Genomic DNA, 13,814 nt, shown 5'->3' on the forward strand with positions numbered 1-13,814 from the left:
TGGACAACCTCAAGGCTACAGGTCCATCTCCAGAGACCTTGATGTTCCTGTGTCCACCGTACGCTGTGTTATCAGGAAGTTTAAGGCCCATGACATTGTAGCCAACCTCCCTGGACGTGGCTGCAAGAGAAAACTTGATCGATGATTGCAGCGAAGGATTGTTCGAATGGTAGAGAAAGCACCTCGTTCAACTGCCAAACAGATTCAAGCTGACCTTCAGACACAAGGTACGACAGTTTCAACTAGCACCATCCATCGCTAACTCGATGAAAGGGGGTTCTATGGTAGGAGACCCAGGAGGACCCCACTGCTGAGATACACGTAAGAAAGCCTGACTGGAATTTGCCAAAACACTCCTGAACAAGCCAAAATCACTCTGGGAGAATGTCCTGTAGACAGATGGAACTAAATTAGAGCTTTTTCGTAAAGCACATCATCTCTATGTTTACAGAAAACAAAATGAAGTCTTCAAAGAAAAGAACACCTTCCTTGCAGTCAAACATGGAGGAGGTTCAGTGATGTTTTGGGGTTGCTGTGCTGCCTCATGCACTCAGTGCCTTCAATGTGTGCATGGCATCATGAAATCAGAAGATTACCAAGGCATTTTGGAGCGCAATGCTCAACCCAGTGTCAGAAAGCTGGGTCTCCGTCAAAGGTCGTGGGTCTTGCAGCAGGAGAATGACCCCAAACACACTTCAAAAAAACATGCAGGAATGGTTCAAGACAAAATGCTGGACTGTTCTGAAGTGACCAGCAATGAGTCCAGATCTAAATCCCATTGAACACCTGTGGGGAGATCTGAAAACAGCAGTTTGGAGAAGGCACCCTTCAAATCTGGGAGAACTGGAGCAGTTTGCACAAGAAGAGTGGGCGAAACTGCCAGTAGAGAGGTGGAGGAAGCTCATTCATGGCTATAGGAAGTGCTTGACTGCAGTTATTTTGTCCAAAGGCCGTGCTACCAAATATTAACTCGAGTGTGTCAATAATTGTCTCAATGCCATTTCTTTTTATTTTTTGATTTAATAGGATATATTAAGTTCTGAATAAAAAACAAAGGTTCTGTAATATTAACAGTGAAATAAAGAATTGTGGAGACCAAATACTTTTGTCAATTTCAACTTGATTTTCGAGAAAATTGTGAGTTATTTGAAAAAAGTGCAATGGTGCCAATATTTTTGGCCACGACTGCATATATTGTTATGTCAGGTGGGGTAGTGATACATAGAGCTAGATAGATCTGTGTAGGTAACGTGCTTCGTCTGTCGCGGTAAGGAATCTGAACTTGTAATTTTCATGTGTAGGCATTTTGTCGGGTAAGATGTATACTTGTGAACCTACCAGGAGGTTCGAGTGATAAGTAGAGTAGGGATTAAAGAGTAGCGCCCCTGTGTGTCTCACCTGATCAGCCAAACCTTTGTCCCTTTTGGCACTGCACTCATTTAGACATGTAGTTAGGTCCCTAGTACAACACTAACTAAATCCCTTCCCTGACATGACTGGAAGACGGACAGGCAAAGAAGCCAGGCCGGGGCACCGCCGATGATGGCCGCCGCCGGTTGCACCTCCGACGGGCCTATCCAAATCGACTACCACGCGCTATGATCTCGGAACAGAGAACGAGTGTTGGGGTGGCGCTGTAGGAATGGGCCTGAGCGAGCCAACGAGTCGGTGGAAGACACCGATTCGTTGGTAGCGCGCCAAGGCTGACGTCACCGGCCAGGAGATATTAGTGAGCGCCAAACGCCATTTGAGAGTTAGTTGGTTCGAGAGAGAGACGAGAGGGAGAGCACGAGAGTTGGTCGAGTTGGTCTGGAAAGAGCACGAGAGTTGGATTGAGTTCGAGAAGGAGAGGGAGAGACAGAGTAGTTGACCAGTAGTTGAGTTGCTCTCTTGGGTGTTGGACGTCATTCGCTCTTGCTCTGACAGTCTCTAGCGGTTCGTGCTCTCGTTTTGCACAGCTCGCTATTAGGCACTCTTCTTCGTCTTGCACAGCCCCAGTTGAGTCATAGCCCGAGTGGAGTTCGCTTGCTTTTTGACCTCGCTTTGAGCCGCTAGCCTGCGTTGGACGCACGTTGCTTTTCCTGCTGTGGGACCTCGTGGTGCTTGGAGCCGTGCTCGGTGCTTTGGAGCTTGGTGCACGGACCTTGTGAGCGGCGGGAGGCTTGGAGCGAGGGGCCTTGTGGTGTGCGGCGGAGCTTGGAGCCGCGTGGGGGACGATACCCTGAAAGACGACAAGACAGATAAGCTCGCACACCACAGGCGCACGTAACGAATGTATTTCTTTTGTTAATCCATTCCTGTGTCTCGTATCCGAAATCTGTGTGTGGGGACGTCCCGATTAGGATATTTTATTACCGGCGCGTGTTTTTTCCTGTCCTTGCCTTTTTCCTTTAATAAACCCTTGTATTATTTTGCATCCCCTGTTAAACCTGTGCCCGCTTGAGTTAATTTCCCTGCAGGACCGGAGCTACGTCGGTGCCCCAAGGTAAGCGCTTTTGTCGCAGCCTCCATTTTCCTTCTTCCTCCCACGCGACATATAGCCGAATCCGTGTTTGGTTATCGCCTCAATTAAAGCCGTTCCGGTTAGCCGCGATCTTCTGGCGTTAACCGGGAGTCGCACGACAATATTTCTCTGTCATTTGGCTGGTACATTGTGACATGGTGTGTACCTCGCATAATAATAATGTTGCCATTGCTATAGGGCTGTTCATATATTTTATGGAGTGTGTATTATTAGGCGTTGCGTGAACATTGGTAAAAAAGAAAAACTTAGTGTTCAAGCAGTTGTGTATTTGCAAATGTCCACGTTGGCAGAATGTTCAATCACCAACGTTTTGTTTTCAAATTAACAATATCTGGTCATGCATATGAGTCTACAAAATGTTTATACGTCGTAGAAAACATCTGAACGTTCATGCAAATTGTTTGTATGGACAAAACAAACCAAGTTTACGGGAAATGTATGTTCATCTCATGTCGGGCTATCATGAAACTGTATTTTATGAGTCTTTATCCACCTCCACCATAGTTTCAAGAAAATTGTGTGTGTGTGTGTGTGTGTGTGTGTGTGTGTGTGTGTGTGTGTGTGTGTGTGTCATCATGATCTCCTGGGTCAATTAGGCTAATAAACTACAAATAATCCGGAAGAATTCCCATGTTTTAAATGCACGCCATGTTAAGGTGTATAAAAATGTTTGAAATTTTTTTGTGGATGTGGGACGTTCTTTGTGGGAAAAATGTTTGAAATACCCGCCGAACAAAAAACTACTCCTGCGAACAATTGACGACGCTTCCGAACCCCCGCGCATGTTTGGCGAACGTTTGGAGCCTAAAATACGAATGTTGGACTTTGCCATTTTTTTTCGACATTCGCATCCTCGCGAACCGTTCGCGTGTCCCTGTGAAAACCCACCTTAATGCTCAAGCAGTACAGCAGGCAGGTAATCTACAACGCCGTGAAGACCAATGAAAATTTTGGCTGATGGACCAACGGGCCATTTATACCAGTTGTATAAATGTGAGCGACATTTCCATCAACTTGAGCCATGAGTACAGGTTTCTCGTATTGTCATCCTGACCAATTGTAACGTTGTGTGCAGCCTTATTGACTTTTTCGACAAGATGCGGAAGTGGAGTGAGATGGCGGCTGTTCCCTTGGATTTCCAGAATCGCATCAACTGCCTGGAGAGAAATTTCACTGTTTCCACAGTTATTTTTCAGAAATTGAAGCCAATATTCCTTTCTGTTTTCCACAATCCACACTACCAGCCACCTCGTCAGCCACGTAGCCGCAAGCGCAGGTATTCCAAATTGTTAAAAAAAGAAGTTAAAAACAACTTTGTTTTGAGTTGTCTCTGACTATTGTTCTGGAAAGATTACAAATATGTATTACTTCTTTTTGCTGCAATTGTATTTATCTTGCCTGGAAAATGCTTATTTTTTTTTCATGCCACCCTTGTTCTGAAGATGTCAACCCTGCACAGCAGAAGAAGTATTCAAGTTCTGTTGGACACTTTTCTTGCGTGCTAAAGGTTAGTGTTGCTGCCGATGATGATAGAAGGCAATTTTGGGTTGTTGCTTTTAGAAGCTGAAACATTTCTTCAATTATTCTGCACATGATAATACAGGACCGACATTAAAGAAATCTCTTCCAGGGTTCAAAATAAGCGGTGGCCTGGGTGCCACCAACATCTGTCGGGCCACCAAAACCTAGTCCTGGGTGGCCCGTGTGGCCACTTGTGTCAAATTCTTCTATATATATATCTTCTTCATCGATGTATTCGGACGTTACTCATCATGCAATCTCAACCAACTAAACTTGCCAAGGGGACTACAGATCATACGGCAAAGGTTGTAGCTGCTACATTTGCTCCCCTCACTTGGAGTTCTAAAGGTGGAGCGACATAAATTATCTTCGTAAACGAGTACCATGTAGTGCCGCTTCCGGTGGTGGTGGGACAGGGTATTATGAGTGACGCTTCAGAACCCTCAATTGTATCACGAGTTACAGGATTTCCTATATGTTATGTTCACACTTGCTTAGCCTATGTTGCTATGGACTTTGGAAAATCCAGAGGAATTCCCATGTTTTATTGCCTTTTCCCACCTTGGGAAGGTGTAAGATATGTAGTAGCTTGAGCGGCGTTCCACCTTATCGTGGCATTTTTCTAAGGCCACTTCAAATGGCAAAAGTAATAACAAGAATAATGATAATAGCATCTTACTATAATTCACCAAATGTCCGTCTGTCTGTTCGAAGGTACCGTAAAAACTGCTGAACCGATCGCAAAGATATTTTAGGTGGGTAATCCTGGGACCCCTTGGAGTAACATAGGCTTTAGTTTTCCCAATTTCAGCTTTGGTCTCCAGCATTCTCAGGTTTGGACTCCCGCATGACATTCACGTTCGCATAACGTTCATTGTGACGATGTTGTCATTGTGACGATGTTGTGACGATGTATGTGTTCACGGTAGTGTTTGACGTGATGGTGTGAACGTAATTTCGTAATGTTTTTCGTTTTGTAATCCTTTAATGAACGTTTAATGCCCTTCGATGTCCGGGGCCGCACACGCGCTACACTGGACGGGCCAGCGTCTATCTTGCCCTTTGCCGTCAGGCTCGGCTAAACCGCTGAGCCCCATCCGTGATAGGGACTGGGGCTTGAGACACTGAGACAGTGTCCCACGAACGAGGAATTCCCAGTAAGCGTGAGTCATCAGCTCGCATTGATTAAGTCCCTGCCCTTTGTACACACCGCCCGTCGCTACTACCAATCGGACGGTTTGAAGAGATCCTCGGATCAGCCCCTGCATGGGCCGTTCTCAGCTCGTGCCGGCGCACCGAAAAGATGAGCGAACTTGACTGTCTAGACTCTAGAGGAAGTAAAAGTCGTAACAAGGTTTCCATCGGTGAACCTGCAGAAGGATCATTATCGGGACAACATGAGAGCGAGCGAGACGCGAGACGTACGTGGTACGTGATCGTCCATGTACTGTTTAGCCATGTACTGTTTAGATTTTGATGATTTGCGTGTGATATGATTCAACGGATGTTTATATGAATCGTTTAAAATAAAAAAGCCTTCAATTTCTGATATTTTATCTTTTCCTTTGGGCTTCCAAATTGAAGCCCCACCCGTAGGGCTGGTACTGTTGCTAGTAACATATTAAGACATATTAAGAACATTTCCATTATATAATAATAATAATAATAATAATACATTTATTTTGTATAGCGCTTTTCAAGAAACCCAAAGACGCTTTGACATAGTACGTAAAACAAAGACAAAAAAGACACAAATACATAATTAAATAACCAGGCTTTAATATGAATGAATGAATGATCGTTTTAAGGCCATTTTCCCCGCGAGAGCGGGGGTTAGCCTTGCGAGCCCCGGATGGCAATCATGGTTCCCTGTTTGAGGCAATGTTTTTATGGCCGGATGTCCTTCCTGACGCCAACCCTTGGTCGCCTCTTACGATGCGCAGGGATACGGTGTACCGAAGGAACTGCGCTCCAACGCGAGTCGAAAGAATTGACGCGACCAAAGACGGAATTCGTCCGAGTTGCTTTATTGAAACAAAACAGCTCAGGTATTCTGACAAGCCCGTTTTTCAGGCAGCAATATATATACACATTTATGTCGGGAAGTTTGCCCGGCAAAAGCTATACCGGGCATGCCCGGGTGTCAAGGGCGAGCCTTGGAAAGGCGAGTCTGGACCTGCCCGGGCGTGTTTGGCTGCGGCCTGGCAAGTCGAGGCTGGGCGTGCCCGGGCGCTCTGGGCGAGCCCTGGAAAGGCGATAGCGGGCATGCCCGGACGCTCTGGGCGAGCCCTGGAAAGGCGATAGCGGGCATGCCCGGACGCTCTGGGCGAGCCCTGGAAAGGCGATAGCGGGCATGCCCGGACGCTCTGGGCGAGCCCTGGAAAGGCGAGAGCGGGCATGCCCGGGAAAGACGAGACCGGGCGTGCCCGGGAGGTTCGGGCGTGCCCGGGAACAGTGAGTCCGGGCATGCCCGGGAGAGGCGCGTCTGGCCGTGTTCTGGCCGGTGCAAGGCGATTGTGTGCATCCAGCGGTAACCGCTACACACGCCCCTCCAGAATCGACCTGCACCGGCAGGGTCAATTTAAGGGGGGTCCGGATGACCCGGCCGAAGCGACCCCTGGAGGGTCGTGGGGAGGGGTCCGATGTGGTGGTGGGTGGTCGAGCGGGGGGAACTGTGGACGGGGGGCGGCCTCGCCGCGGAGGAAGGGCCAACCGTGGTGGTTGGTCGACGTCTGTGCGCCGGTTTGAGGCGGTCCACAGAAATCCGGTCCGGCCGGCCGCCGAAGTCGACGATGAAAGACTTGTCGCCCCGTCGCAGGACCCGGAAGGGCCCGTCGTACGGCGGCCAGAGTGGCCCCCGGTGCGCGTCATGACGCACAAAGACGTACTCTGCTGTGCGAAGCGCCGGGGGGACGTAGGACTGGGGGCCACCGTGGCGGGACGTCGGCACGGGGGCAAATCGTCGGGCGGCCTCCTGGAGGTCCGAGCGCTGGCGAGCGGCGGACCAGGGACTGGTAGCGTCGGGCACGAATTCGCCCGGGACGCGGAGCGGCTGGCCGTAGACGAGCTCGGCGGCGGACGCCTGGAGGTCTTCCTTGGGGGCCGTGCGAAGGCCCAAAAGGACCCACGGCAGCCGGTCGGCCCAACCGTCGTCCTGAAGGCCGGCCATGAGTGCCGCCTTCATGGAGCGGTGAAACCGCTCGCACAACCCGTTGGCTTGGGGGTGGTAGGCCGTGGTGCGGTGCAGCGTGACCCCCAACGAAAGGGCGACCGCGCCCCAAAGCTCAGACGTGAACTGTGGGCCGCGGTCGGACGAGATGTCCGCTGGTGCGCCGAAGCGCGTGACCCAGGTGGCGATGAACGCCTGCGCCACGTCGGCGGTGGTGGTGGAGGCGAGGGGCACAGCCTCCGGCCACCTGGTGGTCCTGTCCACCATGGTGAGCAGGTGGGTGAACCCCCGCGAGGGGGGCAGGGGACCCACCAGGTCCACGTGGACGTGGTCAAAACGCCGTTCAGGCACGGCGAAAGGTGCCAGCGGGGCCTGGGTGTGGCGGTGGACCTTGACCCGCTGGCAGGCCGTGCAGGCGTTGGCCCAGTCGCGGATGTTTCGTCGAAGGCCGTGCCAGACGAAACGCGCCGACACCAGCTTCTGAGAAGCTTTCCGGCCCGGGTGAGAAAGGCCGTGGATGGAGGCGAAGATGCGGCGCTGCCAGGAAACGGGCACGATGGGGCGAGGCTGGCCCTGGGAGACGTCGCAGAGCAGGACGGTGCCCGCGAAGGGAATGTCGGCCAGGCGGAGGCCCGGGTCCGCCGCACGGAGTGCCTGCACCGAGGCGTCAGTGGTCTGGTCGGCCGCCATGAGCGCGAAGTCCACGCCGAGGTGGACCGCGTTCGCGCTGGCCCGAGAAAGACAGTCGGCCACGGCGTTGTCTTTGCCGGCGACGTGCCGGATGTCCGTGGTGAACTCCGACATGGCGGAGAGGTGGCGCTGCTGGCGGGCCGACCACGGCTCCGTGACCTTAGCCATTGCGTAGACCAACGGCTTGTGGTCGACGAAAGCCGTGAACGGGCGGCCCTCCAGTAGGTGTCGGAAATGGCGAACGGCCAGGAATAGCCCGAGCAGCTCGCGGTCGAACGTGCTGTAGTTTAACTCGTTCGGCCGGAGTTGCCGGCTGAAAAAAGCGAGTGGCTGCCAAACCCCGTCCACCCATTGCTCATGGACGGCGCCCACCGCGTAGTTGGAGGCGTCCGTAGTGAGGGCAATGGGCGCGTTGAGCACCGGGTGAGCCAGCAGCGTTGCGTCGGCGAGGGCCCGTTTGGCGCTGACGAAGGCCGCGTCCATGGCCGCGGACCAAACAATGTCATGCTTGGCCGGCTTGCCCCGGAGGGCCTCGTAAAGGGGCCGCATGAGCTGAGCAGCGCTGGGCACGAATCGGTGATAAAAATTCACCATGCCGAGGAACTCTTGGAGGGCCTTGATGGAACGGGGACGCGGGAACGTGGTGATGGCCTCGACCTTGGTCGGCAGCGGCACGGCCCCGGTCTTGGTGATGCGGTGGCCCAAAAAGTCAACGGTCGTCGCGCCGAAGTGGCATTTGACCGGGTTGACAATTAAGCCGTGCTCGCTGAGGCGACCGAACAGTGTTCGGAGGTGGAGGAGGTGCTCGGCGCGGGACGTGCTGGCGACGAGGATATCGTCCAGATAGACGAAAAGAAACGGCAGGTCGCGCAGCACGCCATCCATCAAGCGCTGGAACGCCTGGGCCGCGTTCTTGAGGCCAAACGGCATCCGCAAAAATTCGAACAGGCCGAACGGCGTGATGACGGCCGTCTTCAGGATGTCGGCCGCCCGGACAGGTACCTGGTGGTAGCCCCATATCAGGTCAATTTTCGAAAAGATGACCCGTCCCGCCAAACGGGCGGAAAAGTCCTGAATATGCGGGATCGGGTACCTGTCGGGGGTGGTAGCGTCGTTGAGACGGCGGTAGTCACCACACGGGCGCCATCCACCCCCCGGCTTTGGCACGATGTGCAGTGGCGAGGCCCACGCGCTATCGGAGCGCCGCACGATGCCGAGGTGCTCCAACGCGTCGAACTCGGCCTTCGCCACGGCGAGCTTGGCCGGGTCGAGGCGGCGGGCCCTGGCGTAGACCGGCGGGCCCGTAGTGGGTATGTGGTGCTCGATCCCGTGCCGCACCGCGACGGCCGAAAACGTCGGCCGCGTGAGGGCCGGGAATTCCGCGAGCAGGCGAGCGAACTCGTTCGCTGCCGGGAGGGCGCACGCCAGTTCGGTCGGCGCGGAGCTGCTCATCGTGCACGCCAGGGAGCTGAAGGTCTCGGCGTTGACAAGGCGACGACGTTTGACGTCGACCAGCAGCCCGTGCGCGCAGAGGAAGTCGGCGCCCAGCAAAGCCATGGGGACGCAGGCGGTCACAAAAGTCCATTGAAAACGCTGGCTGCCGAAGCAGAGGGTGACGACGCGTGGGCCGAAAGTGCGTATGGCCGAGCCATTAGCAGCGACCAAAGAGGGGCCGCAAACGGCGTCCCGCCTGTCCTGCTCGGAGGCGGGTATGACGCTCAGTTGGGCGCCGGTGTCACACAGGAAACGCCGCCCAGACGCTTTGTCCCGAATAAACAGCAAGTTGCCCAAGTGGCCGGCGCTCATGGCTGGGAATGAACGCCGGCCCGGCCGTTTCCCGACCTGCCGAAAGTGCACGGGGGCCGGCACGTCCGAGCCTTGTGTCCGAACCTGGCGTGGTAATAACACCACGCACGGTCAGGTGGAGGCCCCGGCCGTCGTGTCGGAAGCGGGCGGTGCGGCGTGGCGGCCGCCAGTTGCACCGGCAGTTCGGCCTCCAACCGCGCAGGGCGCTCGGGCGTCGTGGGCATCGCCTCGGACGGCGGCGGGCTCCAGGTAACCGCGCCGATGTGCTGGCCCGCCGAGGAGATCTTATCGGCTTCCCTGGCGAGGGCGCGGGAATCCGTGATCAACGTGCCAGCCAGGGCGAGGCGTACCGGGTGAGGCAGCTGGCGAAGGAACAGCTCGCGGAACAGAAAATCCGGAGAGTGCTCACCGAGCAACGAGAGCATATAGTCCATGCGCTCTGACGGGCGCGTGTCGCCGAGCTTGGGCAGAGCGAGCAGGCGCCGTGCGCGTGCTGCCGGTGAGAGGGCGAAAGCATCGAGGAGGAGTGTCTTCAGCGCGTCGTATTTGTCAGCAGCCGGCGGGTGCTCGAGGAGGCTCAAGGCGCGGGCCGCGGTGGCGGAACCGAGCGCCGCCACAACATGGTGGAAGCGGGTGTCGTCCGCGGTGATGCCTCGCAGGGCGAACTGAGAGTCCGCCTGAGCGAACCAAACAGCGGCGTGAGCCTCCCAGAAGGTAGGCAGTTTAAGCGTCACTGCCGTATCCATGTCGGTAGGTCACCAATGAAGGAACTGCGCTCCAACGCGAGTCGAAAGAATTGACGCGACCAAAGACGGAATTCGTCCGAGTTGCTTTATTGAAACAAAACAGCTCAGGTATTCTGACAAGCCCGTTTTTCAGGCAGCAATATATATACACATTTATGTCGGGAAGTTTGCCCGGCAAAAGCTATACCGGGCATGCCCGGGTGTCAAGGGCGAGCCCTGGAAAGGCGATAGTGGGCATGCCCGGACGCTCTGGGCGAGCCCTGGAAAGGCGATAGCGGGCATGCCTGGACGCTCTGGGCGAGCCCTGGAAAGGCGATAGCGGGCATGCCCGGACGCTCTGGGCGAGCCCTGGAAAGGCGAGAGCGGGCATGCCCGGGAAAGACGAGACCGGGCGTGCCCGGGAACAGTGACTCCGGGCATGCCCGGGAGAGGCGCGTCTGGCCGTGTTCTGGCCGGTGCAAGGCGATTGTGTGCATCCAGCGGTAACCGCTACAGTTCCCTGTTTGAGGCAATGTTTTTATGGCCGGATGTCCTTCCTGACGCCAACCCTTGGTCGCCTCTTACGATGCGCAGGGATACGGTGTACCTATTCTAAACCGGGGTACACACCGGGATCATTCATCCCAGCAAGCTGGTACTCAATAAGCTGGTACTTTAATAATAATACTGTAATGTATTACAAATTACTGTAATGTAATTAACAAATTAATAATAATATAGAATTAAAAAGAACCACAAAACTTTTCGTTGTGCACTCCTCGGGTGATATTCCCACAAGGTGAATGGGACATTGAAGAAGAACCTATCTCAGCTATCTATCAACAAAACCAATTCCGATTGGATGCTATCTGATGACATCATCATCTCCCAATGCTCAATGTTGGACGAGCCTATACAGTGTTCACCGCTCCAATTGGAAGTTGTAGAGTCTGGGGCGGGGCCATTGCAAAATATGTCTCTGTTTATGTCGATAATAAAATAATAATCGTACAATAATTGGCGGGAATAAAAAGAATAGTGTGATCCCCCTCCCCCCACCGCCCCCCCCCCCTTCCTCCACCTGTCTGCTCCCGTAAATATATTTCATATTATTTTATGCGATTATAATAACAGTGTCCCCCTAATCTCATAACGACACTGCCAGTCTCAAACACAAACTCTCGCAAAAAGCTGATCCAGGGGTGTCCCATTACCAATCAGCTTGCCAAGCCAGCGGTCCCTTATCAATCGCTTTGTTGCAGTGCTTGCTTGAGTATTTAAGTCATTTTGTGAGTGCGCTACAAGCTGCTTGGTAATGGAACGCACCCCAGCACGTGTGCTAGATGGAGCTTGGTTTGCATGCTCCTAACGCTGCCTCTGGATGTAGAAGCAATGCCGTGAGTTTGCAATATGCAAGCATCACATCGTTAGCCACATGCTGGAATGATGTAAAGCATACATGCGGCACAGGCACGTGCTTGCACAATGCCCAAATGTACAGTGATATAGTGCCAGAGATCCGTGTGCAGTGCACGACTTCTGATTGGCTGTCTAATTTTAAGGGAGACTGCAATGACCCATTTGATCACATGTTGCTGCTCTAATGATCGCCTGGTGCTGCTCTAATGATCGCCTGGTGCTGCTCTAATGATCGCCTGGTGCTGCTCTAATGATCGCCTGGTGCTGCTCTAATGATCGCCTGGTACTGCTCTAATGATTACATGGTGCTGCTCTAATGATTACATGGTGCTGCTCTAATGATCACCTGGTGCTGCTCTGTTGATCACCTGGTGCTGCCCTAATGATCACATGTTGCTGAGACTCCATCTCAGAGAAGATGTGCGCACTTCGGTTTTCCATCATTTCATGACTACCATTATCTCGTCAATAGCTTAAAGGTGTGCAGAGCTAACAATTGTTTTAGAAAACACAATAAATGGGTTAATATGTGAGGAAATTCTTCTTCAGAAAACATTAAAATTATCGTATTATTATTATTTTGCTGTAAGCTAGTAGGCCAGATGTTGGTTTAGCGGTTAGGGTGCTGGCTTAGGATCCTGGATTCGAATCCCGGTCGATCGCTGAATTAACGCCAGGGGGGTTGACTCAGCCTGTCATCCTTCAGAGGTCGGCAAATTGAGTACCAGCTTGCTGGGATGAATGATCACGGTGTGTACCCTGGTTTAGAATAGGTACACCGTATCCCTGCGCATCGTAAGAGGCGACCAAGGGTTGGCGTCGGGAAGGGCATCCGGCCATAAAAACATTGCCTCAAACGGAACCATGAGCTCATGGGGCCCGCAAGGCTAACCCCCGCTCTAGCGGGGAAAAAATGGCCTTAAAACGATCATTCTAGTAAGCAGATTATTGAATAGCTGACGGAAGTATTCTGTGATTACGAATTGCGAGATTGCTGGTATGAAAAGCACTGAAATTTGATATTTAGGTGTTGTGAGAAAGAGTAATTTAAACGTAGATACTGATTTTTATGAAGTTTGATTCACCAGCAAGTAATATATGGTTGGGCCACCAAAATTGCTGGCGGGCCACCAAAAAATATGTTTAGGTGGCCCGGCGGACAACAAAACATAAAAATTAAACGTGGCCATTGTCTTCTATCAAATGTATTTTCATACTTTAAGAATCAGCAGAGTAATAAAAAAAAATCAGGAGCTATAAAAAAGATTTCGAGGGTTTAGAGGGGCTTGGTAAGGAGAGGTGAAGATGCGGCACATGAAAAAATGAAAACGTAACCATTTTTACCTCTGCCGCCAAAGGTGGGATGGAGGTTATGTTTTCACCCCTGTCTGTCTGTCCGTTTGTGAACAAGATATCTCAAAAAGTTGTGGACAGATTCGGACGAAATTTGGCAGAGATGTAGCGTATGTCACAAGGATGAAGTGATTAGATTTTGGTGAAGATCTGGATTCAAATCCGGCTACTATAATTTTTAAAGTGATTCTTCACCATTGGGTAATAGGGCCAAAAACGAGGGGTAATTCAGGGTATGAAAGACTGGAACTATGGTGATTCCTGTGATTGATTTTGATTAAATGTGATTCTGTATTGTGATTTTCTGGTCTACTCAGATACAAAATGTAAATTGTTCACCAGGCGGAGGTATGCTCTCTACTGAGTGCCGTTCTAGTTTTAACCTGCTTCTATGCCATCTACCTTCCTCTTTGGACTTGCAGCAAACTTCCCAATGATAAGTGATGATATCGTCAACTCCTATCATCTTTTGTTGTGCTGCTTGGATCTCACTTATGGAAATGCCCTGCTTAGTCAGCATTGGCAATGTCTGCTCAACCCTGCGTTTCCAGGTGAGGCAGAACCCCAGTGAATATCTACGTAAATAATATTAAATCAAAATGGTGCC

General features: G+C 52.3%; 1 protein-coding gene across 6 annotated transcripts in view; it reads left to right on the forward strand.

Annotated features, from left to right (window-relative positions):
- LOC137421245 (retinoblastoma-like protein 1) overlaps positions 1-13,814 on the forward strand; it is a 165,440-nt gene that overhangs the window by 23,945 nt on the left and 127,681 nt on the right. For all 6 annotated transcript variants that reach the window (XM_068107111.2, XM_068107112.2, XM_068107116.2 and 3 more), the window contains exons 3-5: positions 3,600-3,800; positions 3,967-4,031; positions 13,630-13,758. In XM_068107111.2, the coding sequence (XP_067963212.2) occupies positions 3,600-3,800; positions 3,967-4,031; positions 13,630-13,758 (395 nt within the window). The remainder of the gene's footprint in view (positions 1-3,599; positions 3,801-3,966; positions 4,032-13,629; positions 13,759-13,814) is intronic.

Source organism: Myxine glutinosa, chromosome 2, assembly GCF_964187855.1.
Source record: "Myxine glutinosa chromosome 2, kmMyxGlut1.1, whole genome shotgun sequence".
Lineage (NCBI taxonomy): Eukaryota > Metazoa > Chordata > Myxini > Myxiniformes > Myxinidae > Myxine > Myxine glutinosa.